Source organism: Leptodactylus fuscus, chromosome 1 (genome assembly GCF_031893055.1).
Source record: "Leptodactylus fuscus isolate aLepFus1 chromosome 1, aLepFus1.hap2, whole genome shotgun sequence".
In the NCBI taxonomy this organism is placed as follows: Eukaryota; Metazoa; Chordata; class Amphibia; order Anura; family Leptodactylidae; genus Leptodactylus; species Leptodactylus fuscus.
In genome coordinates, this window is record NC_134265.1 from 5,957,310 (window position 1) to 5,983,904 (window position 26,595).

Sequence of the window (26,595 nt, forward strand, 5' to 3'; positions counted from 1 at the left end):
CCCCTCTTGAAAACTGCTGCAGTGTTTTTATGTGACTCTCAATTAGATGTCAGAAAATTTTCTTCCCAGTCTCTGGCCCTCTCAAATGCAGCCAGAAGAGTTGTGTGGCTCATGTTGGGCTCAGGTGATAATCTGTCCAACAACAACTTTTGCAATTTACTATCCCAGCCAGAGTCCATATTGGGTGCTCAACTCTGTAAGATCCTGTAATCCTTGAGTACAGGAGCAAAAAAAAAAAAAAAAGTCCTAGAAGACCATCCAATGGGTGCTCTGATTCATCAGGAACAGAAGTCAAAGTAAATCCTCCTTCAAAAAGAAGTCCTCAAATCCCAAGACTTCTGATGCTAGGCCTATGACTGTAAGCGCAAGATTAAAAGTTTTGCTTTTCTTTGGTCACCGACTTCTTCAGATACATTGGGTCACATCATCTATCAAAAATAAATACTCCTCAAATTCTGGAAGATTCTCCCCCCCAATCATTTTGTGCTGTACTAATAGAAAGTTAATATCAAGCGTTCTAGAGCAAAGCGGCCATAGAAGGGTCCCATCTACATAAAGAGGGCAAAGTGTCTGTTCCAGGGTGTTCCTGCTACACAAACAGGGGGCAATTGGAGGATAGATTTCACCTTCCTAAGCCAGTTTTTGGAGGGAAAAAAATTCAAAATGGAGACCATATGTTCAGTAATAACCTTATTAGAGAGGATGACTATACGGCGATAATCTCTCCGAGGCCTACGTGCATGAGCCAATCCTTTACAGTCACAGGAAATTCCTTTGAATAGCTATTCAGGGATGATTCCTTGTTCCCCAACCCCAGAAAGATCTCACTTTGGATGTATCCTCCAAGTGTTGGGGTGCACATTAGATAACAAAGCTGGGGTCCAGCAAACCAAAGAGCCGATCCTGCAATCTAAAGGAGTTGAAAGTGGTCAGATTGGACTTGATTTATTTTCACTCCCACCTACTCGGTAAAGTCTTGGTCCACTCAGACACCCTTACGACAGTCTTCTTTCTGTACGAACAGCAGATTTGTTGAGCTGCAACAGTCTTCATCCAGTTGAATGGGAATTCAACTCCTAAATATTCTACAGGATAACAACATCATCGGGGGTTCCATCAACAGATGTAATGGCAACTCACCAGAATGCCAAGCTGCCTCTATTCTACTCTCTGAATTGTTGTGGCCAAGCCCTGGATGGCTTATTAATTCCTTAGTCAGGGAAACAGATCTATGTCTTTACTCTGAACCCCTGATCCTTGGAGTTCTGGAGAAGATCTGTATTGAGTAGGTGGAAATTCTTCCATTCAGGTCCTGGAGGGCTTGATTCGTTCTCACATTGAGTCTTTTAGAGGCAGACTCTGGAAACTTCCAGTGATGAAGAATCTTCTTTCCCAGAATGGAGTGCGCCATGAAGACTGGCTGGGAGACCTGACCAACCTGGGTCTCTAATTGGAGGTTGTCACCACTCTGCGTGCCAGAAAGCCATCCACGGTGAAAGTTTATAACAGGATATGGTCAATTTTTAAATCCTGGTGCTCCAAATATGTTGTTCTCTGATGAGCATTTAATAAATTCCTTCTTCAAGGCTCTGAGGAACCTGAACCCAGATCCACAGCAGCCATCTCCCTCATTGGAGCTCTCCGTGGTCTTCTCTGCTTTGATGCTGCTATTGAGCCTCTACAAGATCTACCAATCTCTCTCTATAAGTCTTCTTAGTGGCGATAACTTCTGTAAGGCCTGTGAGTGAGCTGCAAGTCCTGTCCTGTAAAGAACCTCACCGTATAGATTTAGGGGATCGCCTGCTGTTATGAACCATGCCCGGTTTTCTGCCTAAAATTCAGTAATTCAAGAATATTAATCAGGAGTTTTCTTTTCCCATCCGCGAGGGGAGGGGGGGGGGGGGGAGTAATGGCATACTCTAGATGTCAAAAGAACTGTACTTCTTTAAATCTAAAGAACATCATTGTTCCAGTTGGCAGAGAATCTGTTTTCTTCGGTTTTTGGGTCCCAACAAAGGCAAAAATGCCAGCAGAGCCACATTGGCCAGGTGGATTAGATCAACCATTCAAAAATGTCATCAACTATCGGGCCGACAATCCCCTCTTCAGGACACGGCTCACTCAACCCACGCCACGGATACTTCTTGGGCTGAGCAAACTTGTGGAGCAGCCACGTGGTCTCAACTTTCGTCCAGCATTATAAGATTGATGCGTTGGCAGCAGAGGAGGCATTGTTTGGTAAAACAGTGCTGGAGTTGGCACCTTCTAACCCTCCTATTTAAAACGTACTGCTACACAGGTCCCATGTGTATTGTGCTGCTGAGGACGACCAGGAAAATGAAAATTTAACTCACTGAAATTTTTATTTCCTGTAGTCTGAGGCAGCACAAGTATCCCGACCTTTAATAATTATTTTCCTACTATTGCTTGCATCAGAATATACTGTGTCCTACTCTCTGTGTCCTACTTATGCCTGGGGTCTGATTGGTTAATTGTTTGACTACTGCTTAACCTGTCTCTATGTGGTTGTACCGAGGGAACTATAACCCATGTGTATCGTGCTGCCTCGGACTATAGGAAATAAAACTTTCAGTGAGTTAAATTTAAATTTTTACTTTGACCCCTTCATGCATTCTTACATACGTGTGCGGGTGAATGTGGGTAGTTACCCCATCTCCACGTACATGATGGTGGTTGAGTGGGCTCAGAAGCAGACCCATACGATCATCATGGTAGCACAGCTGTATCTGACAGCCAGGCTCCCGCTGCAACATCAGGGACATTGATAACACCGATCCCCTTTGTTTAACTCTTAAGATGCCGTGGTCAATAGCGACTGCAGAATCTTAATTGTTTGTTAGTGACACTGAATTCCGCAGGCACCATTGGGAGCGGGTGTTGGCAATAACTTGCACCCTGCTCCTTAACCCTCAAGATGAGGGGGAGGGTGCCAATATGCATCTTCTGCAGCCCGGGGTCTGGCCAGTGACCTCAGGCTGCTAGTATTTCCCCCAGCACCTGGTTGCTCTTGTCCAGAACTGAGGAAGTCATCCTGCATCTGAATATACTGACTTCCACTATAGCCTGCAATACACGTGTATAGTGCTGAACCAGCGATCAGTACATTGCTGATCCAGGTCTCCTATTGGGGCAATGTGTAGGTGTGTGTAGTAGAGCTGTGTGTGTGACGTGTATGTAGCGGAGCTGTCGGCGAGTGACGTGTATGTAGTCGAGCTCTGTGTGTGTAGTAGAGCTGTGTGCATGACGTGTATGTAGCGGAGCCCTCTGTGTGTGAAGTTGTTAAATATTATGATATTACAATATTCCTGGCATATAGGGTTCATTCTAGATTGCTGACTTCATTCTTCTACATGGGTGTGGTTAGGGTGCACCATTTTAGAGTTATCCTAATATAGACACAAGGAAGCTTTAGAATGGAGGACAACTCCCCCTCTCATGAACATAAAGGTGTGACAGACACACATATGTCTGGTGGTCGTCATCCATGGGAGATCTATGGCAGGTCTGCCGCTATCTCTTCTCTGTCATCCTGGACAAGATGTCGTGACCATCCCAGAGTCCATCAACCAGATGATCGAGCATGAGCCAAGCTGTAACTACAAGATATCCAGATGAAGAAACCGAACTATGAGCCTCTCTGATGATGTAAGCTAATGAGACAGTGACTGAGATGTCTGTTATTCCGGAAGGTTTCCCTGTTTCCATTTTTGCTTGAAGTCTTTAATAAATCTACATGTGTTTTCTATAATAAGGAGCTTAGTCCTCTCTCTTAAGGCTTCTCAACACGTGATTTCACCAAATATTGTATATTTTACAGACGTCCATGTAGCAGAGCTGTGTGTGTGAAGTGTATGTAGCAGAGCTGTGTGTGTGACGTGTATGTAGCAGAGCTGTGTGTGACGTGTATGGAGCAGGACTGTGTGTGACGTGTTTGTAGCAGAGCTGTGTGTGACGTGTATGTAGCAGAGCTGTGTGTGTGACGTGTATGTAGCAGAGCTGTGTGTGTGTGACGTGTATGTAGCAGAGCTGTGTGTGACGTGTATGTAGCAGGGCTGTGTGTGTGATGTGTATGTAGCAGGGCTGTGTGTGTGACGTGTATGTAGCAGAGCTGTGTGTGTGATGTGCATGTAGCAGCGCTGTGTGTGTGACATGTATGTAGCAGAGCTGTGTGTGTGATGTGTATGTAGCAGAGCTGTGTGTGACGTGTATGTAGCAGGGCTGTGTGTGTGATGTGTATGTAGCAGGGCTGTGTGTGTGATGTGTATGTAGCAGAGCTGTGTGTGATGTGCATGTAGCAGCGCTGTGTGTGTGACATGTATGTAGCAGAGCTGTGTGTGTGATGTGTATGTAGCAGAGCTGTGTGTGTGCTGTGTATGTAGCAGAGCTGTGTGTGTGATGTGTATGTAGCAGAGCTGTGTGTGTGATGTGTATGTAGCAGAGCTGTGTGTGTGCTGTGTATGTAGCAGAGCTGTGTGTGTGATGTGTATGTACCTTAGATCTCTCTTCCTTGCTCCTTCCATATATAATAATCCGGATTACAGCCACAATCTTTCCATCTCTGGTAACTTTCTTTTCTTGCTATCACTGACATCCTTGGACATCTCCTTCTCTCTCCTGCGGCTTTTTCATGTATTACATATATCACATAGACTTGTATACAATCATATATGAGCTGTAGTCGGCCATTTGTTATAAAATCTTTCCTTCTGTCTTATAAAAGAAGACTGCGGAATAAGAAATGACATAAAGCTTCTTGGGAAATATTTTGCAGCCTCCTAAACTGTCTGAGTAAAATTGGGAGAAGATAGAAAAGATGAATGTGATTTTCCTCCTTATGAGGCGAGCACCTTACAATCTACATGACTGTGTAAGGAGAAGGAGCAGAATTGTAGATGTGACATCTAGTTCCTTGTAAGAAGCCATATGTGCTCTAAGCATCAGGCCGCTCTCTACAAGGCAGTGCTGTCTAATCTTTAGGCCTCACACTTCCTAAACAATCTTCATCCAAGGTTTCTGCTGGAATTGATGGGTGTAAAATATTCTAAGTAGTGAGATCATAGGAGAACATTCTGGAAAGGAACATGGTAACTAGGCCCCGTGTAATATGTCAGTGATACAGGTGCACTATATATATATATATTGTGGGGAAGGGAGCTCGGTAGAAGCCTTGGTGCGGATCGTTTCCTCTGGCATAAGTCAGATTAGGATCTCATTTGAGCAGTCCCAAAATTGTCACGGGACACCTCGAGTTCCGGCATCTCGGGAACTCCCTCCTGACCTTCAGCATCAGCAGCTAATAACAGTATGTGCAGTTACCTAATGTTATGCATGTGCAGAATTTTTCAAGAACGTCAGCAATGTCCCGTATGTGTGGTGAACCGCTAATAGCAAACTTTCTACGTGCTTTATCCCCCACTTCATAACTATTCACTATCAGTGACCTCCGTCTCAGCACAGTGAATACTAATGAAGCAGGAGAGAAGCCATATTCATGCCCAGAATGTGGGAAATGTTTTATCTCTAAATCAGATCTTGTTAAACATCAAAGAACTCACACAGGAGAGAAGCGGATTGTAAGTCGAATTTCAACCTGAAGTCATTGAATCAGAAAAGTTTTAAGAAGAAACTTACATTTACTGTTTTTTAAGGTTAAATTATTTATTTTACTTTAACCCCTTCATGCATTCTCACATATATGTACGTGGGCTATTATATGTGCAGAGAGACAGAAGTAGGTAATAAGTGCTATTATAAGTGCTTTGATGGGGCGAATTGTAGGGAGAACATAGAAAAGTGATTCTAAGGAGAAGGAGCCGAAGAAAGTGATTTTAGAGACAGCAATGGAAAGTAGTAAAATCTCTTAAGTACTCCGAGAAAACACCAGCAGACCGGCCAGAGGTTGGATCTTCCAAAACTGCGGTAAACAAAACCATGATTGGAGAGAACTGTGTGCGGCATGTGGAGCTCCCCAACTACCCCCGCATCCTCCGAGAGCTGGTCTATATCCTGTGGTAACATGGACGATCCCGCCATGAGATCTCTTAGCTATTGCTAAGGAAACTTGGGAAGAGGAGCAAACTCCTTACCGTAGAGTTATTATATGCTGTAATATCTGAGATGAGGCAGACCAATGCACTTCCTAATTGAAGTGCACCTGCCACGACTCCTACGCTACTGTCCAGGCGGCTAGGGTCAGGGAAGAGGAGGCCCTGAAAGTGCTAGGGACTGGAGTCACGGGGTCACACCTAAAAGAAAGCACAGTGTAACATGCAATGCAAAACAAAAGACAAAACAGCATGGAACAAGGGAGGACAAGTCCCAGCAAAAACACAGTAGAGAAAGCGAGGTCAGACGAGCCAGAGGTCAAGCCAGGAGATGAGAGTAAAGTACCGAATCAGAAGACAAGGAATAGTCAAATACAAGCCGGGTATACAATAACCAAAACACAGACTGAAAGACTCTCAGACAGGAAAACTGACAGAGCAGGAGACCAGGACAACACAAAGTGAATGGCTGGCAAGGATCCATGCCTGGGTGGGGTTTAAATAGCAGCAGAGAAAACCACCCACAACACCTGTGATGGCTAATGGCATGGAGAACTGAGAGCAAGGAAAAGATTAACCCCTAATCACCTAAGCACAACCAATAGAACTCCTAACACGTCTCCTGGGGAATCGCCGCACAGCAAGGAGACCGCGGCAACTCCTTATCCTGACACACATCCTTGTACAGTAACATTGCACATGGCAAAGGACTCGAAGCAGTAGCCCATTATTTAGGGGAAGATGTTCTAATGCCCCAAAATCAGATAGACTTTATTTTACCAAGCATCCACTTCATCCTCACTCATGATGTGTTCACATTCCAACATGACATCTTCCTACAAATCAAAGGAACAGCGATGGGGCCCCATTTTGCCCCAAGTTTTGAGAATTTGGTTATGGGGAGACTTGAGGAATCAGTTATTGGAGGCCCCCACCCCTTGTCTAATAAGATTATATTGTACAGAAGATACATCGATGATCTTCTACTTATATGGAGTGGTACACCAGAATCATTCAGGAACAACATCTTAATGACAACACGTAGGGCCTAGAATCCACAGGAGACATATGCTCTGACCAAATAGAGTATTTACACTTGGCCTTAATGTAGGATAATGGTAGAATCTAAACCAAAACATATTACAAAAAAGTAGACTGCAACAATCTCTTAAATTTTAACAGTTTACATTTTCATAATGTCATGACCTTATTGTTTGTATATGTTGGTGTGTGTTTCGGTTGGGGATTTGATCCGGGCTCCTGTGTTCTGCTGGGGGTTTCTTTGCCACTGGACCATCGGTTTTGGTATTTGGTGTCAGTCCTCTGAGCATACTTGAGGTTCCAGGAATCGAACCTCAGGTGTTAATTATTGGCATCTACCTATGGGAGGATTCTGGGTTTTTTATAAGGAAGAGGGCTGGCTCCTCTAATTGCCGATTTTTGTGGTCCCAACCTAAAATTCGTGGCCCTGGGAGGAGGAGTGTTTTGCTTGTGCTGCAACCATCTAGGAAGGAGTTTGAGTGTTGTTTATGTGTGAGTTTGGTTTGTCCCTCCACACTTCTACTCTGCCCTGCCCTTCACTTCTGTTTGCTTGGCACTAGCTGGTTGTTTGAGGTGGGTTCCAGTTTATTTTGCCCCGGTCCTGTGTAACCCTTTCCTCAGCTCTCCACTGTCCCTCTCCTCACTTATCTTGTTGTGTATTGTGTTGTGCTGCGTGTCCGTTGTCCAGCACATCCCATCCTGCTTGCTTGTCTGCAGCTGCACCTTGGTTTCTATAGGGGTCACCACCTTAGAATCCCCAGTCCCCAACTCTCTTATAGCTCTTGCCCTATCTGTTGGCTAGGCTTACGTGCTAGAGAGCCAGGAGTTGTCGGGGCCAAGGCTAGCTTAGGGGCAGCTGACCACCACCCGCAGGCAGGGCCTAGCTAGCCACCGTAGTGTCAGGGATAGTCTCCTTCCCCTGTTTCCTTAGCGGTGCAATCTGCAGTCCGGAATCTGGGTCTGGACTTAGACACGAACGTGACACATAAATGGAAAAAGAATATACCATTCAGCCAGTATAAAAGATCAAGGAGGTGTTGATACGTGTCTTCAATAAGGATTCTGAACTCACACCAGTTGGCTTTAGCACAGTGTCTACTTTGGGCTTACCCCTATCATTTAGGGACGCCCTGTTGGTCAATCTGTTGGTCTACTATCTTGCTGATGTGTCTTTGCCAGCCCTGTCCACTGCGGACCGTGCTATGCGGGGCGCCCCTAGTACTTTGGTGGAAGTATCAGAACCCCTCCCCTCCTATTGGCAAGTCGCCTGGAACAGATGGCTTGCCAGTTGAATTCTATAAATGCTATGAGGTTGCCCTGGTCCCCAGGCTTCTTCTACTGTATACGACAGCGTATGGGTCGGGTTCCCTGCCCCACTCCATGACCGAGGCTCGTATAGTAGTTTTACCAGAGCTGGGGAAGGATCCCGCCTTGTGCAAGTCCTACCGTCCAATGTCATTATTGCAAATGGATGTAAAAATTTTAGCTAAAATTCTGTCATGCAGATTGAATCGAGTGATTCTTTCAGTTATTCCCTCAGATCAGAATGGTTTTATGCCTGGCCGCTCTACGGCTCGTAATTTGCGCCATCTATTCTTGAATATCCTAGTGGTGCACGATGTGGTAGGGTCGAGGGTCTTGGTCTCCCTGGATGCAGCCAAGGCATTCAACTCCATTGAATGGCATTACCTGTGGTTGGTCTTAGGCAAATTTGGGTTTCCTTCAGAATTTATTTCATGGGTTCGACTTTTGTACTCCCACCTCAGAGCCTTGGTCATGGTGAATGGCTTTCCCTTTAGATCATTCGCTCTCCAGCGCGGGATCCGTCAGTGCTGTCCGCTCTCCCCTCTCCTGTACACGCTGGCACGTTATACTACAACAGTCCCTGGGAATGAGGGGATTGGTACGGGGCTCGTTGTGGGAAGTGGTCAGTCTTTATGCTGCCGACGCTTTGTTATTCTTGGAAGATGCTGGGGACTCGTTGGTGGAGGTACTGAGAATCATTCATGAGTTTGGTGCCCATTCTGGCTTACGTATTAACTGGTCTAAATCCAATATCCTGCCCCGTGACTATACAGTGCCCTCCGCCTCCGAGTCTAACCAGCCGTTGTAGGGCTCCTCTGAGATCACCTACTTGGGAGTGCGTGTCTCTAGATCTCTCTCTGATTGTTACATTCTCAATGTTCTTCACTTGCTCTTTTGTTCGAAAAAAGGAGACAGTGTGGGCTTAGTTACCTCTTTCTCTCCCTGAACGGGTAAACCCATACCTCCCAACCGTCCCGAATTCCGCGGGACATTCACGATTTCGGTGTCCTGTCCCGCGGTCCCAGTCAGCAGGAGGTATGTCCCGGTTTCAACTCAGATTTGCGCCCGGAAGACGGAATACATACGCGAGTTGTATTCAACACATCCACTGCGCTCCAGCTAGTGGATGTGTAGGTGCAATTTGATGACGTCACATTGCGCCTACAACTCTGTTAGTGAGACTGCGGAGAGAGCGACGGAGGAGCGAGGAAAAGGTGAGTATAAGTGTTTTGTTTGTGTTAAAAATTGAGGTGGAACATAATGAAGAGGGCCGATGAAACTGGGGGAAGATGAAGGGGGAGAACGGCATGAAACTGAGCAGAGATGGGGGGGACATGAATCTGGGGGCAGAGATAGAGGGACATGAATCTGGGGGCAGAGATAGGGGGACATGAATCTGGGGCAGAGATGGGGTGACATGAATCTGGGTGCAGAGATAGGGGGACATGAATCTGGGGGCAGAGATAGGGGGACATGAATCTGGGGGACATGAAACTGGGGGCAGATGGGGGGACATGAAACTGGGGGCAGAGATGGGGGGGGACAAGAATCTGGGGGCAGAGATAGGGGGACATGAATCTGGGGGCAGAGATAGGGGGACATGAATCTGGGGCAGAGATGGGGAGACATGAATCTGGGTGCAGAGATAGGGGGACATGAATCTGGGGGCAGAGATAGGGGGACATGAATCTGGGGGACATGAAACTGGGGGCAGAGATGGGGGGACATGAATCTGGGGCAGAGACAGGGGACATGAATCTGGGGGCAGAGATGGGGGGACATGAATCTGGGGGCAGAGATGGGGGATATGAATCTGGGGGCAGAAATGGGGGGACATGAAACTGGGGGCAGAAATGGGGGAACATGAAACTGGGGGCAGAGATGGGAGACATGAAACTGGGGGCAGAGATGGGAGACATGAAACTGGGGGCAGAGATGTGGGATATGAATCTGGGGGACATGAAACTGGGAGCAGAGATGGGTTGACATGAATCTGGTGCAGTGATGGGAGGACATGAATCTGGGGGCAGAGATGGGGGGGGCAAGAATCTGGGGGCAGAGATGGGGATATGAATCTAGGGGCAGAGATAGGGGACATGAATCTGGGGGCTGAGATGGGGGAACATGCATCTGGGGACAGAGATGGGGGGACATGAATCTGGGGACAGAGATGGGGGGACATGAATCTGGGGACAGAGATGGGGGGGACATGAATCTGGGGACAGAGATGGGGGACATGAATCTGGGGGCAGAGATGGGGGGACATGAATCTGGTGGCAGAGATGGGGGACATGAATCTGGGGACAGAGATGGGGGGACATGAATCTGGGGACAGAGATGGAGGGGACATGAAACTGGGGGAGAGATGGAGGGGGACATATAATTTACAGGTGATAGTCGGGGCCTAACTACCGTGGTAGCAGTGGTAGCTGCTACCACAGGGCCCGGGACATTAGGGGGCCTGGGGACAGCCGATACCCCTGCGGGTTTTTTTTTTTTCTTAACAGGCCGTTACTGGCTAGAGTTACATCAGCTGGTAGCGGCATAGCTCCCTGCATGTCCCGCATTCATACTGCTGTCCCGCGCAGCTCCTTGTAGTGTTTTAATTATTAAAAAACTTTCCTCCACTCTTATAACAGATGTTGCAACTGCGATAAGAGCGGGGGAAAGCTTGTAGGACCTGTGTGTGACGTCAGCCGTCACATGACTAGGTGGGCGTGTCTTTATAGCCCGTGCAGTCCTGCAAGAGATGAAGAGAAGGAGAGATGTGGTGCAAGGTACTGAAGGGGAGGGGGAATGTGAGATGCAGCATGAAGAGTGTGTGTGTGAGTGTGTATGTATGTATGTATGTGTGGTGTGGAGCAATTGAGGAGCAACAGTAACCTAGGGGCAGAGATGGAGGGGAGGACATGAAAATGAGGGTAGAGATGAGGGGTGCATGAAACTGGGGGCAGATGGAGGGAGGACATGAAACTGGGGGCAGATGGAGGGAGGGCATGAAATGTCATGTGACATCCGTGTGTTATTAAAGATGGCCAACACCACCAAAGACTGCAGCGGAGCCGGAGACAGGTAAGTAACTTTCTTTTATGTTTGTATCTCCCCTCGGTCTCTGATTATTATACTCTGGGGCATAATAAAGCGCGCAGAAATGTGTGGGGGAGTCAGTCGGTCAAGGTCTTCAGTGTCGGTCAGGAAGGGGGGGAGGGGGCCGTGTCAAAAGTTCGCCACAGGGACCCGCCATTCCTAGTTACACCACTGGTGACAGTAGGAGGATTATACTGTGTGGAGGCGAATGAAAAATGAATGAGAATGGGCGGAGTCAACATAAAAGTGGGTGGAGCTAAATTTGCCGTGGCGTGCTGCGTGCGCCACATATTCTGTCCCTCTTTCGGTTTTTCAAAAGTTGGGAGGTAAGGGTAAACCTGATTAAAATGGCTCTGCTACATACACACACAGTTCTGCTACATACACATCACACACACACAGCTCTGCTACATACACGTCACACACACACGGCTCTGCTACATACACGTCACACACACGGCTCTGCTACATACAAGTCACACACACGGCTCTGCTACATACAAGTCACACACAAGGCTCTGCTACATACATGGAGTTCTGCAAATACCTGCTCTATGTCCATCGCAACACCACCAACATAGCCTGCAGGGCAGAGCTAGGCAGACTCCCCCTATGGCTCACCATACAGAAGAGGGCGCTAGCTTTCCAGGCACACATCCAGGTGAGCAAGCCCGACTCCTACCACCACCAAGCATGGCTAAGCCACCCGAGCAAACCAGACATTCACCAACCAAACAACAGCCAACCACCAAACCAAAAACACCAACAGGCGATAACCAAGGCCGAAATAAAGGCGACCACAGAGGCAAACAGAGAGCGGTACATTGAAGAATGGAGAAACGAAATAAATAACTCCAAGAAACTCACCGTGTACCAATCCCTACAAAGGGACTACACCATGGCCACCTACCTGGAGAGAATACGCCACCCCAAGCACAGACAGACCCTGAGCCGGTACAGACTGAGCGCCCACAACCTAGAGATAGAGACGGGGCGATACAGACAGACGTACAAGCCACGGGAGAAGAGACTGTGCCAGCACTGTGACCAGGGGGCCCTAGAAGACCAGACCCACTTCCTGCTACACTGCACCAAATACTCAGCTGTGAGGGCCGTCTACTACCAAAGACTCTCTGCCCACATCCCAGACTTCATATCTGCAGACGAGAAGAGGAAACTCTACATCCTACTGGGAGAAGAAGAGGCCACTGTGGAGATCGCTGCCCAATACGTGTCCATCTGTCACCAAACCAGAGGAAGATGAGACTCCACGGACTGTTAAATTTATCCCAATACACCCGCCCCACCCCACCTCCAACCCCCCCCCCCCCCATATAGCAGCCACCAACGAAGAGGAAGATGAGACTCCATGGACTGTTATATTTATCCCAATACACCCGCCCCCCCCCACCTTCAACCCCACCCCCCCATATAGCGGTCACCAACGAAGAGGAAGATGAGACTCCATGGACTGTTATAACCCAAACCTCCCCCCATACCCACCACCCACCCAACTCCCCCCCCCCCCCCCGCCCACTTTACTAGCTTTGGCAATGCTAAATACCTATTCGGACGTGCCAATAAATCATTTTTGATTTGATACACATCACACACACGGCCCTGCTACATACACGTCACACACACGGCCCTGCTACATACACGTCACACACACGGCTCTGCTACATACACGTCACACACACGGCTCTGCTACATACACATCAGTCACACTCAGACAGCTCTGCAGAGACCTCTAACATCTGGTCATGTGATTCTGTGACTCCTCCCACACAGGTGACATCGTCCTTTAGCTCACTAGGATTTAGTATTGGTAAAGGCTAAATACTAGACACCATAAGGATCTTCTGACGTCACAAGGTCACATGACCGGATAGGCGTGTCTTTAATTGTAAGCACGGACAAAAAAGAGGATCTCTGCGCTCAATCCGTCGTCTTTTAAAATTTCACTTTATTTTGGAAATATAAACACAACGCGTTTCGGGCTAGCTGCCCTTTTTCAAGTGTATGAACTTATAGCTGGATGCATCCAGCTCGACGTGAGATATAAGTTCATACACTTGAAAAAGGGCAGCTAGCCTGAAACGCGTTGTGTTTATATTTCCAAAATAAAGTGAAATTTTAAAAGACGACGGATTGAGCGCAGAGATCCTCTTTTTTGTCCGGTCCATCCTTGCCATTACCTACACCTAGAGTGACGTGGATCCAGCTGGCTCTCCCCTAGGGGCAAAAGACCTCCCCTTCATAAGTGGTCTATAAACTGAGAAAAACGGTTGTGTTTACAACCTTCCAAGGTGAGCAACTTTTTTGTCTTATTGACCTCCCTACTATACGGTACTTCACTATGTGCAGCTCGGTGCTGTTCTTTGTTTATCTTTAATTGTAAGCAGGAACATGCAGTCCAATGTAACTACATCACTCTCTCCCCTCAGCCTCATCCAATGTGCAGTCCCATGTAATTACATCACTCTCTCCCCTCAGCCAACATACAGTCCCATGTAACTACATCGCTCTCTCCCCTCGTCCAACATGCAGTCCCATGTAACTACATCTCTCTCTCCCCTCATCCAAAATGCAGTCCCATGTAACTACATCACTCCTTCTCTCAACTTCATCCAAAATGCAGTCCCATGTAACTACATCACTCCTTCTCTCAGCTTCATCCAACATACAGTCCCATGTAACTACATCACTCTCTCCCCTCAGCCTCATCCAACGTGCAGTCCCATGTAACTACATTGCTCTCTCCCCTCACCCAACATGCAGTCCCATGTAACTACATCACTCTCTCCCCTCAGCCTCATTGAACATGCAGTCCCATGTAACTACATCACTCCTTCCCTCAGTCTCATCCAACATGCAGCCCCATGTAACTACATCACTCTCTCCCCTCAGCCTCATCCAACGTGCAGTCCCATGTAACTACATCACTCACTCCCCTCAGCCTCACCCAACATGCAGTCCCATGTAACTACATCACTCCTTCCCTCAGCCTCACCCAACATGCAGTCCCATGTAACTACATCACTCACTCCCCTCAGCCTCACCCAACATGCAGTCCCATGTAACTACATCACTCACTCCCCTCAGCCTCACCCAACGTGCAGTCCCATGTAACTACATCACTCTCTCCCCTCAGCCTCATTGAACATGCAGTCCCATGTAACTACATCACTCCTTCCCTCAGTCTCATCCAACATGCAGCCCCATGTAACTACATCACTCTCTCCCCTCAGCCTCATCCAACGTGCAGTCCCATGTAACTACATCACTCACTCCCCTCAGCCTCACCCAACATGCAGCCCCATGTAACTACATCACTCTCTCCCCTCAGCCTCATCCAACGTGCAGTCCCATGTAACTACATCACTCACTCCCCTCAGCCTCACCCAACATGCAGCCCCATGTAACTACATCACTCTCTCCCCTCAGCCTCATCCAACGTGCAGTCCCATGTAACTACATCACTCACTCCCCTCAGCCTCACCCAACGTGCAGTCCCATGTAACTACATCACTCACTCCCCTCAGCCTCATTGAACATGCAGTCCCATGTAACTACATCACTCCTTCCCTCAGCTTCATCCAACATACAGTCCCATGTAACTACATCACTCTCTCCCCTCAGCCTCATCCAACATGCAGTCCCATGTAACTACATCACTCCTCCCTCAGCCTCATCCAACATTCAGTCCCATGTAACTACATCACTCTCTCCCCTCAGCCTCATCCAACATGCAGTCCCATGTAACTACATCACTCCTTCCCTCAGTCTCATCCAACATACAGTCCCATGTAACTACATCGCTCTCTCCCCTCATCCAACATACAGTCCCATGTAACTACATCACTCTCTCTCCCCTTCCATCCTCCATTACCACGCTACAATCCTCTCTGCTTTCTGTTCTCCAGCTCCATGTGCTCGGCTCCGCCTTCCTCTATACAGCACCGAGCAGTGATGGCCGAGACTCCGCCCTCCTCTGAGAGGCCACGCCCCTTCCTGTGACATCACACCTACCAGGAGCAACTCCATTCTAGTCACGCCCTTCCACTGTATCCTGTGTAGTGGAGCGAGATAGAGAGCTGCTGCCAGGTGCACGAGGTAGTGAGGGGGAAGATACAGTAGGTGGCCTGCAGGGAGTAGTGGAGAGGGGGAGAGATGGGGTGCACGGTGTACTGTGGGGGAGAGATGTGGGGTGCAGGCTGGAGGGAGAGATGTGGGGTGCAGGGTGAATTGGGGGGGGGGGGGGAGGGATTTAGAACTGTGTTACTTTAGGGGATGACAAGCTATGGTTCATGGTTGGTGGATTTAGGGTAAGTCCACACGGGTTTTTTTGGTGAGGATTTTGAGGCCGTATCCGCCTCCTGACCATACAGACAGCTACCATTGAGATGAATAGGAGCCGGTCTGTTCTTTTTTCTAGGAGCCTTTTGGTCCAGCTCCTGGAAAAAAGAACGGACATGGGGGCCACAGCCAAAAGTGAGCAGACGGCTGCTGTACCTGAGGAGGTAAGTGCTCGCTCTCAGCCCTTCTCATACACTCAGTGGCCCCCACACACAATAATGTCCTCCTCGTGGCCCCCACACACTATAATGTCCTCCTTGTGGCCCCCACACACTATAATGTCCTCCTTGTGGCCCCCACACACTATAATGTCCTCCTTGTGGCCCCCACACACTATAATGTCCTCCTTGTGGCCCCCACACACTATAATGTCCTCCTTGTGGCCCCCACACACTATAATGTCCTCCTCGTGGCCCCCACACGCTATAATGTCCTCCTCGTGGCCCCCACACGCTATAATGTCCTCCTCGTGGCCCTCACACGCTATAATGTCCTCCTTGTGGTCCCCACACGCTATAATGTCCTCCTCGTGGCCCCCACACGCTATAATGTCCTCCTCGTGGCCCCCACACGCTATAATGTCCTCCTCGTGGTCCCCACACGCTATAATGTCCTCCTCGTGGCCCCCCACACGCTATAATGTCCTCCTCGTGGCCCCTACACGCTATAATGTCCTCCTCGTGGCCCCCACATGCTATAATGTCCTCCTCGTGGCCCCCACACGCTATAATGTCCTCCTCGTGGCCCCCACACGCTATAATGTCCTCCTCGTGGCCCCCACACGCTATAATGTCCTCCTCGTGGCCCCCACACGCTATAATGTCCTCCTCGTGGCCCCCACATGCTATAATGTCCTCCTCGTGGCCCCCACACGCTATAATGTTCCCCTCGTGGCCCCCACACGCTATAATGTCCTCCTCGTGGCCCCCACACGCTATAATGTCCTCCTCGTGGCCCCCACACGCTATAATGTCCTCCCCGTGGCCCCCACACGCTATAATGTCCTCCTCGTGGCCCCCACACGCTATAATGTCCTCCTCGTGGCCCCCACACGCTATAATGTCCTCCTCGTGGCCCCCACATGCTATAATGTCCTCCTCGTGGCCCCCACACGCTATAATGTCCTCCTCGTGGCCCCCACACGCTATAATGTCCTCCTCGTGGCCCCCACACGCTATAATGTCCTCCTCGTGGCCCCCACACGCTATAATGTCCTCCTCGTGGCCCCCACACAGTATAATGCTCCTACAGTCACCCATTATATGTCGACACATTATAATGTTCATCTTCAATTATCCAGGTTCCTCTCCTGGTGACCCTGTTTAAAATGGGGGACACTAGAGAGCGACATTAAACTGGGGGCAGCTAGAGGCAGACATGTCCCCCTACATCTACCCTCACAGTTTAAAGGGAATCTATCATTGGGAAAAGTCATTTTTAGCTAAGCACAGACTTGCATAGTCTTTAGAAAGGCTATTCCACACCTACCTTCTGTATGTAAATTGTGGAAGTAGTTTTTGAATAAGTTCTGTTTTATTCATATGCAAATTAGCCTTCTCTGTGCACAGGAAGTGTCTGTGTGCATTGTCTGCCATTCTCTATGTGTGTGAGAGCAGAGAGGCCGTTGTGCCGACGTCAGAAGTAGGAGGTGGTGATAATAATGGGACTCAACTCTTCTATTTATTCCATGGGATTCCGTGTAGTGATTACATTGTCTCATCTTCTCTCCATTCAGGTTCCTACAATATAGAATCCTCTCAGTATCTTCTATAGAAGAGAATATTCCTGATTGATCCATCAAGGATGGAAAGAGACAGGAACAAGATGGCGGAAAGTCTATTAAATCTCACCCTAGAGATCATCTACCAGCTGACTGGAGAGGTGAGAGATTCTGATGATGTCATCATGACATCATTCTTATCTATAGTAATAACAGATGATATGACTGGAGAGGTGATGGACTCTGGACATGTACAATGTTGGCCAAAAGTATTGGCACCCCTGTAATTCTGTCCGATAATACTCGTGTTCTTCCAGATAATGATTGCAATCACAAATTCTTTGGTATTATCTTCATTTAATTTGTCTTCAATGGAAAACCACAAAAAGAATTGTCAAAAAGCCAAATTGGATATAATTCCACAGCAAACATAAAAAAGGGGGTGGACAAAAGTATTGGCACTGTTTGAAAAATCACTAAGTATTGGCACTGTTATTGCCAAAAAAGTTCAAAAAAAGCAGACACTGTCACTCACCATATAGTGGAAACCAAAGGGTGCACGACCTTCCAAGTCTCTGGACTCCAAAGAGAAAAGCTTTCATGTGAAGGTAACTGTCACGGAGCAAAGGTATACGTCTTCCTCCGGATGGTCTTTTGAATCAACACGGACGCAAGAGGTCGGGAGACAACAGCAATTTATTGTAATCCACAAAGTTAGTAGCCGGCGGCGGTCACATCAACCGTAATAACAATAAGTCCACAGAAGTCACAATCCAATGATAGCTTTGGCTCCTTGGTCCTGTAACTAAATCCTGGCTCTCTGCAGAGCTGTGCACAGGCCGGCTAACACATACTAACTGCTAGCTACAACTATATACTAAGACTGTTACACCTATATCTGTGGGTGGGAAGGGCTGAGTCACAGATCCTTCCCCCCTCACCTATACCAAGGAGAGCAGACTCCCTGTCTACTATGGACAATGCACCATCCAACATCTTCTTGGGACACTGATCAGATTATCTCCACCCATTGTCCTCACTGGTCCTCACTAGTTAGAGGTATTTGCATACAATGTGCTAACACACTAGACCCCAATCAGCCAACTACACATTGATGTATATAACAGGTTAGAGAATACATTCCACATGAAATATATATTACACATTGCCTATAGTATAGACTCTAACCATCCCGTGACAGTAACAAATTGTTGAGGTCCGCAATACTTTGGTCCAATTAAAATTCAACTTTTAATAAATCTTCTTAAAAATCCATAATAATGTACATGATATAACAGAAGAAAAAATAACAAACAACAAGTAAAAAAAACGCCGACACGTTTCGAGGTACTCTACCCCTTAGTCATGGCTTGCCATGCCATGCCAAGCCATGACTTTTTTTTACTTGTTGTTTGTTATTTTTTCTTCTGTTATATCATGTACATTATTATGGATTTTTAAGAAGATTCATTAAAAGTTGAATTTTAATTGGACCAAAGTATTGCGGACCTCAACAATTTGTTACCTTCACTGTTATTGCCACCACCTGAGGCACCTAACAGGTGGTGGCAACAACTAAATCACACTTGCAGCCAGTTGAAATGGATTAAAGTTGACTCCACCTCTGTCCTGTGTCCTTGTGTGACCACATTGAGCATGGAGAAAAGAAAGAAGACCAAAGAACTGTCTGAGGACTTGGGAAGCAAAATTGTGAGGAAGCATGAGCAATCTCAAGGCTACAAGTCCATCTCCAAAGACCTGAATGTTCCTGTGTCTACCGTGCGCAGTGTCATCAAGAAGTGTAAAGCCCATGGCCCTGTGGCTAACCTCCCTAGATGTGGACGGAAAAGAAACATTGACCAGAGATTTCACCACAAGATTGTGCGGATGGCGGATAAAGAACCTCGACTAACATCCAAACAAGTCCAAGCTTCCCTGCAGTCCGAGGGTACAACAGTGTCACCCCGTACTATCCAGTGTCAGCGTCTGAATGAGAAGGGACTGTATGGTAGGAGACCCAGGAAGACCCCACTTCTTACCCACAGACAGATGCCAGGCTGGAGTTTGCCAAAACTTACCTGAGAAAGCCAAAACCGTTCTGGAAGAATGTTCTCTGGTCAGAGGAGACAAAAGTAGGAAAAGGCCTCAACATAGAGATTACAGGAAAAAAAAACGCCTTCAAAGAGAAGTAGACGCCCCCTACAGTCAGACATGGCGGAGGTCCCTGATGTTTTGGGGTTGCTTTGCTGCCTCTGGCACTGGACTGCTTGACCGTGTGCATGGCATTATGAAGTCTGAAGACGACCAACACATTGTGCAGCATCATGTAGGGCCCAGTGTGAGAAAGCTGGGTCTCCCTCAGAGGTCAGGGCTCTTCCAGCAGGACAAGGACCCAAAACACACTTCAGGTCAGCACTAGAAAATGGTGGTGAGAGAAAGCCCTGGAGACTTGTAAAGTGGCAGCAATGAGTCCAGCCCTGAATCCCATAGAACACCTGTGGGGGAGGGGGAGAGATCTCTTGGTGGCAGTTTGGAGAAGGCCCCCTTCACATCTCAAGGGGGACCTGGAGCAGTTTGCCAAAGAAGAAGGGTCTAAGATTCCAGCAGAGCCTTGTAAGAAACTCATTGCTGGTTAGCGGAAGCGGTTGTGCGCAGTTATTGTGTCTAAAGGTTGTGCTACCAAGTATTAGGCTGAGGGGGCCAATACTTCTGTCCGCACCAGTTTTGGAGTTTTGTGTAAAATGATCAATGATGTGACTTTTTTTTCATTCTCTTTTGTGTTTTTTCATTGCAAACAAAATAAATGAAGATATTACCAAAGAGTTTGTGCTTGTAATCATTATCTGGGGACAGCGAGGATTATCTGACAGGACTGCAGGGGGCGATACTTATACTGTATATACCCTGTGTCACTTATATACTATATAAGAGTTTGTGCTGTGTAATCATTATCTAGGAGACACCGAGGATTATCTGACAGAATTACACTGTATGTAGTGAGATTTATTAATGTCTCCCCATAACCAGGATTACACAGTCGTGAAGAAGACCTCTAGTGGGCGCTGTCAGGCTCCTGTGTATGATGGATATGGAGGAACCCTGAGCCCAATCCCGGGGCCTCCACCTCATCCCCTGATACAGGAGGAGATCAATGGACAGAAGATCCTAGAACTCACCCACAAGATGCTGGAGCTGCTGACTGGAGAGGTGACACTGCTGGGAATGCTGGGACATTATACAGTAACTGGAGGGGTCGGGGTGATGACTGTATCATTGTGTTGTCAGGTTCCTATAAGGTGTCAGGATGTCGCTGTCTATTTCTCCATGGAGGAGTGGGAGTATTTAGAAGGACACAAGGATCTGTACAAGGAGGTGATGATGGAGGACCAGCAGCCCCTCACATCAGCAGGTAATAGACATGACTATATACACATGGACTTCCATTATTTGTATGTACAGAATGAATTCAGTCCCTGTCTGTGTTTCCTACAGGTAGATCCAGTAAGAGGACAACACCGGAGAGATGTCCCAGTCCTCTTCTTCCACAGGATGATGATCAGGTAGATGGAGATATTCCCTATGATGTGTAGACGGGCTGTGAAGTCCTTGTGGTCAGTCTTGTTGTATCCAGCAGTATTATATGGTTATATACATGGGCGGTGTCATTGAGCCGCCATCTAATATGTTTATCCGGCTTCTCACAGACCTGCAGCTACTGTCAGGACATCTTTCATCTTCATGCGGATTAATGATCTAGAACATTCTCTGTGACTTCCCCATTTGTCCGGTGACTTTTACATTATTTGTTTCCCAGATTTTCCATCAGGATAAAGATGTGAGTGACATTAATGCTATATCTATGAGAATACAGGAAGAGCCCTATGTGAGTGGTGATGAGGAGTGTGAGGAGGACATTCCTACAGGGACCCGCCCAGGTGAGGAGTCACCACTATATAAAGCACAGAAGGGTCACTGATTCTATTCAGACATTGTTTAGACTATTTGTTGTTCCCCGATTCAGGTAAAATACTAATAATACCGGAATATAAATGTGATACCGCTATAGGGGGTAATAAATGTAGTATAGAATAGAACGGACAGCAGGAATATGGACTTGACATCGATGTGAAGGAGGCAAATTTCTTCCTCACCGGCTGTCAGTCCTCGTGAAGGGAAAGAATTTACCAGAATTATATAGCAGATTATTTCAGGGGCCGGAAAAATAATCCTGCTCGATCTTCAGGCAGATTCCACCTCAGAGCTCTATGGAAATAAATGGGAGGTGGAAAATCCCGCCTGGCCAGTAAGGAATCTGATGGAGATTCGGGGGCTGATTTGGTAAAGCGGAAAAATTCTTCTTCTGATTTTCCGAAGCAGCTTCTATAAATGTCACTGTGTAAACCTCACCTTAGACCCCAATCACACTATGGAATCTGGACTAGAAAATCTGGTCTGTACATCAGTCACATTTCCCAGCCTGAACTCTGTCCACACACCAGGACTCCCCGTATCTTAGTGATCTATGACGCTAGGAGTCCCTGCTTCCTTGTGACTCCACAGACCCTACTACATACTGTATGGGACAGCAGATCCGCGGTGAGTTCAGGCTGGGAAATCCAGCAGATGTGGTTTGGATTGTATTGTGTGTATGGGGTGTAATACAGTAAGATCTATGGCATCCTACAGTATTATTCCACATAAGTGGCCATATTTAAGCAGCCATGGATTGTGTTCACCTAGAGCGTACTATTACGGTGCAAGTCGGGAAGGGGTTAACCCCAATTAATGTATATACCCATGCACATATGTATATACTTATAAGGTTATGTTATTCAATAATAGTAACATCAGTTTTCTTCTTGTCAGATGACTGTACCAGGAGCTCAGAGGGACATGTGATATCTACAGATTATAAAGCAGAGGATCATGGTATCACACAAGATCCATATGAAGAACATGTCAATACCCCAGATATACCCTCAGCCCTTCAGGAGAATGATCTTTCTTCTAATTCATTACAGTCTTTTAAGCAAAATGAAAGCTGCAGAAGAGGTGTTATACATCAGAGAACAAACACAGGAGAGAAGCCATATTCATGCCCAGAATGTGGGAAATGTTTTGCTCAGAAATCAAACCTTGTTAACCATCAAAGAACTCACACAGGGGAGAAGCCATATTCATGTTCAGAATGTGGGAAATGTTTTGCGCAGAAATCAGACCTTGTTAAGCATCAAAGAACTCACACAGGAGAGAAGCCATATTCGTGCCCAGAATGTGGGAAATGTTTTACTCAGAAATCAAATCTTGTTCTCCATCAAAAGTCTCACACAGGGGAGAAGCCATATTCATGCCCAAAATGTGGGAAATGTTTTACTATGAAATCAAGTCTTGTTGACCATCAAAGAACTCACACAGGGGAAAAGCCATATTTATGCCCAGAATGTGGGAAATGTTTTGGTCAGAAATCAGATCTTGTTAAGCATCAAAGAACTCACACAGGAGAGAAGCCATATTCATGCTCAGAATGTGGCAAATGTTTTATCTCTAAATCTATCCTTCTTAGTCATCAAAGAACTCACACAGGGGAGAAGCCATATTCATGCCCAGAATGTGGGAAATGTTTTACTCAGAAATCAAACCTTGTTCTCCATCAAAAGTCTCACACAGGGGAGAAGCCACATTCATGCCCAGAATGTGGCAAATGTTTTATCTCTAAATCTCTCCTTCTTAGTCATCAAAGAACTCACACAGGGGAGAAGCCATATTCATGCCCAGAATGTGGAAAATGTTTTATTCAGAAATCAGACCTTGTTAGACATCAAAAAACTCACACAGGAGAGAAGCCATATTCATGCCCAGAATGTGGCAAATGTTTTATCTCTAAATCTCTCCTTCTTAGTCATCAAAGAACTCACACAGGAGAGAAGTCTTTTTCATGCTCAGAATGTGGGAAACGTTTTGCTCAGAAATCAAACCTTGTTAAGCATCAAAGAACTCACACAGGGGAGAAGCCATATTCATGTTCAGAATGTGGGAAATGTTTTGCGCAGAAATCAGACCTTGTTAAGCATCAAAGAACACACACAGGGGAGAAGCCATATTCATGCCCAGAATGTGGGAAATGTTTTACTCAGAAATCAACTCTTGTTCTCCATCAAAAGTCTCACACAGGGGAGAAGCCATATTCATGCCCAAAATGTGGGAAATGTTTTGGTCAGAAATCAGATCTTGTTAAGCATCAAAGAACTCACACAGGAGAGAAGCCATATTCATGCTCAGAATGTGGCAAATGTTTTATCTCTAAATCTCTCCTTCTTAGTCATCAAAGAACTCACACAGGGGAGAAGCCACATTCATGCCCAGAATGTGGCAAATGTTTTATCTCTAAATCTCTCCTTCTTAGTCATCAAAGAACGCACACAGGAGAGAAGCCATTGTAATCTACAATCAGAGAATTCACAACGGGAGAAGCAAATTGTAAGTGGATTTTCAACCAGAAGTCATTGACCCGTCTAGGTTGTAAGAAGGAACTTATATTCACATTATTTTTTTATTTTATTTTTTTTGGTTAAATTATTTATTGCCTGGTCGTCCTCGGCAGCACAATACACATGGGTTATAGTTCCCTCGGTACAACCACATAGAGACGGGTTAAGCAATCGTCAAACAATTAAACAATTAACCAATCAGACCCCAGGCATATTCAGGACACAGAGAGTAGGACACAGTGTATTGTAACAGACATGGAGACAGGATCTATCCCCCAGGATAATGGTGTATCCGCTACCATGGAGGCAGATTATTATTATTTATTTATATAGCAACATTAATTCCATGGTGCTTTACATTTGGGGGTTACATACAATACACAGAATATACAGGTAGATATAATACTAACAATGACTGACTGGCACAGTGGGGTAGAGGGCCCTGCCCGCGAGGGCTTACAGTCTATGAGGGAAGGGGGGTAGAGACAGAAGGAGAGGGGGAGACTGTACAGATGGAGGTGCGGTGATAGTGTTATTGGAGGTTGTAGGCAAAGTCGTCAGCTGAGATAAGTGATGTCGGAGGGGGGGCGGGAGGAGGGAGTTGAAGGTGGAGAATAGCTGTTTGGGGTTGCGAGAGAGTGAAGATATGAGTGTGGTGAAGTAGACCTGCTTTGCGGAGGTGAGTGCGTTCTTAAATGAGAGAACTGCTTCTTTGTACCTGAGGAAATCCTCCTTGGAGTGGCTTTTCTTCCAGAGGCGCTCTGCAACCCGCGAGGCACGTCTCAGTTTTTTAGTCAGGTCAGTGTGCCAGGGTTGTCTATTGATCGGGTGGCTTTTCCGCACTGTATACAGGGTTGATCTCTGTCCCTCAGTGGTGAAGGTGTACCATTATAGCGGTGGCCAAACAGCAACCTTGATACATGAGCAGAAGCTCATATGTTGGGGTTCTATACCCCCCCCCCCCATGCCGGCAGGACATATTCAGGCAAGTGGCTGACAGCAGTGTGGCTCACACTGTTATGTGTTATGGCGCCAGTCTGGGTTTGCTTTGCACATGGTACTTGTGGTTCTCCAGGAAGTGATGTTTTCTCTTCGAGGCTGAGTAAGGGCAGAAGTGACATCACCATGTGCACCAATGCTCCCAGCGTCTCATAATTCTGGTGGCTTCCTTGGCTATGGTGCACTCAGCCGACTACTCTGCCCTCTACTTGCTACTGTAAGTATTGCACACCTGCAGCCATCCCCATCCGTGTATCTGCTAGAAGAGTTTGGAGGTTTTGACCTGCGTCTTATAGCCTCTGTTTATCATGCTATATTTGGTGTTTTGCCTCATGTATGTTTGTATTTGTATACTTAATGCTTTCTGCTTGCTGTGCAGCTACTAAGTATGTGTTTTCTGTGTCTAAGATGTCGTCTTCTCAAGAAAGTTCCAGGAAAAGGTTCCATAAAGCAAAACACAGAGTTTGTAATAAATGTGTTAGCCATTGCCTGATGACTTACCCTCTGACACAGGTGAGGGCTGTGTATGTCCTGCAGCTCCATTATACAGGGAGGATCCAAGGGGTTTCTTAAAATGGTTAAACAGCAAATATCAGAGGCAGTGCAGGGGTTAAATCTGTACGAGGAACTACAAGGGCCAGAGAGTCGTCCTCTCCTGATGAGAGTATACAGGAGTCAGCTGCAGTTCACACTCTGAAGTAGATTCCTCCTCTGTGGCCTCTAACGCTGGGGTCACACTAGCGCCCGGAGTCCGTTCTGAGCTTTCCGTCTTCTGCATGCAGAAGATGGAAAGCTGTCAGACCAGGTCTGGCCGTGTGCGCCGGTGAGCGTTTTATGCTCTCCGCCGCAAAACTGTTTTTTTTAAACCAGACACAGAGTACTGCATGTCCGACTCTGTCCGGTTTAAAAAAAAAAACGTTTTCGCGGCGGAGAGCATAAAACGCGGACATCTTTCAAACCCATTCAAATGAAAGAGTCCTGTAGGTTTCCATCTCCTGCTCGGTTTTGTGCAGGAAACCTGCATGAACGGAGACCGGGCGCAGATGTGAACGAGCCCTAATTCAGATCAGTCTGAAGAATATTATTTGATGTCTATAGACGGCCTTAATAAATTACTTACAAGTGTTAAAGTCATGGTAGAGCCAGACAGCAATGTGCAGTATAAGCCTAAAAGGCAAAGGAAGTTTTATTTTGTGGCTTCCAAGTACAGGTCATTCCCAAGTCACCCAGTGGTGGAGGAATGGATGAGGAGAGACTGGGATAAACCAGATAAGAAAACTGACCCAGAGTCCAGATCAAAACTATTTACAAACTAGATGATTCTGTGACAAAAAGCTGGGACTCAGTCCTCAAGTGGCCATGTTATCCAGAAAGGTTGTAGTCCTATCTGAAGACTCAGCGCTCCAGAAAGAGCCAATGGACCATGAAGCTTATTCTCTTATTTATAAAATATAAATCCTACTTTTGCAGTGGGGGGCCTGTAAAATGGCATTAGCCTGTGTCCAGTGGCCAGGGCTCTCAGAGTTTGGCT

The 26,595-nt window shown here is 46.9% G+C and overlaps 1 protein-coding gene across 1 annotated transcript in view; it reads left to right on the forward strand.

Moving 5' to 3' along the window:
• The window catches only part of LOC142193777 (uncharacterized), a 31,898-nt gene extending 6,341 nt beyond the window's left edge, over positions 1–25,557 (forward strand). Inside the window, 11 exon segments of the mRNA XM_075262818.1 lie at positions 1,587–1,740; positions 8,286–8,338; positions 17,661–17,738; positions 20,605–20,784; positions 20,863–20,986; positions 21,070–21,161; positions 21,392–21,512; positions 22,444–23,233; positions 23,318–23,921; positions 23,923–24,054; positions 25,444–25,557. Coding sequence (XP_075118919.1) covers positions 1,587–1,740; positions 8,286–8,338; positions 17,661–17,738; positions 20,605–20,784; positions 20,863–20,986; positions 21,070–21,161; positions 21,392–21,512; positions 22,444–23,233; positions 23,318–23,921; positions 23,923–24,054; positions 25,444–25,557 — 2,442 coding nt within the window.
• Positions 25,558–26,595: the final 1,038 nt, after the last annotated feature.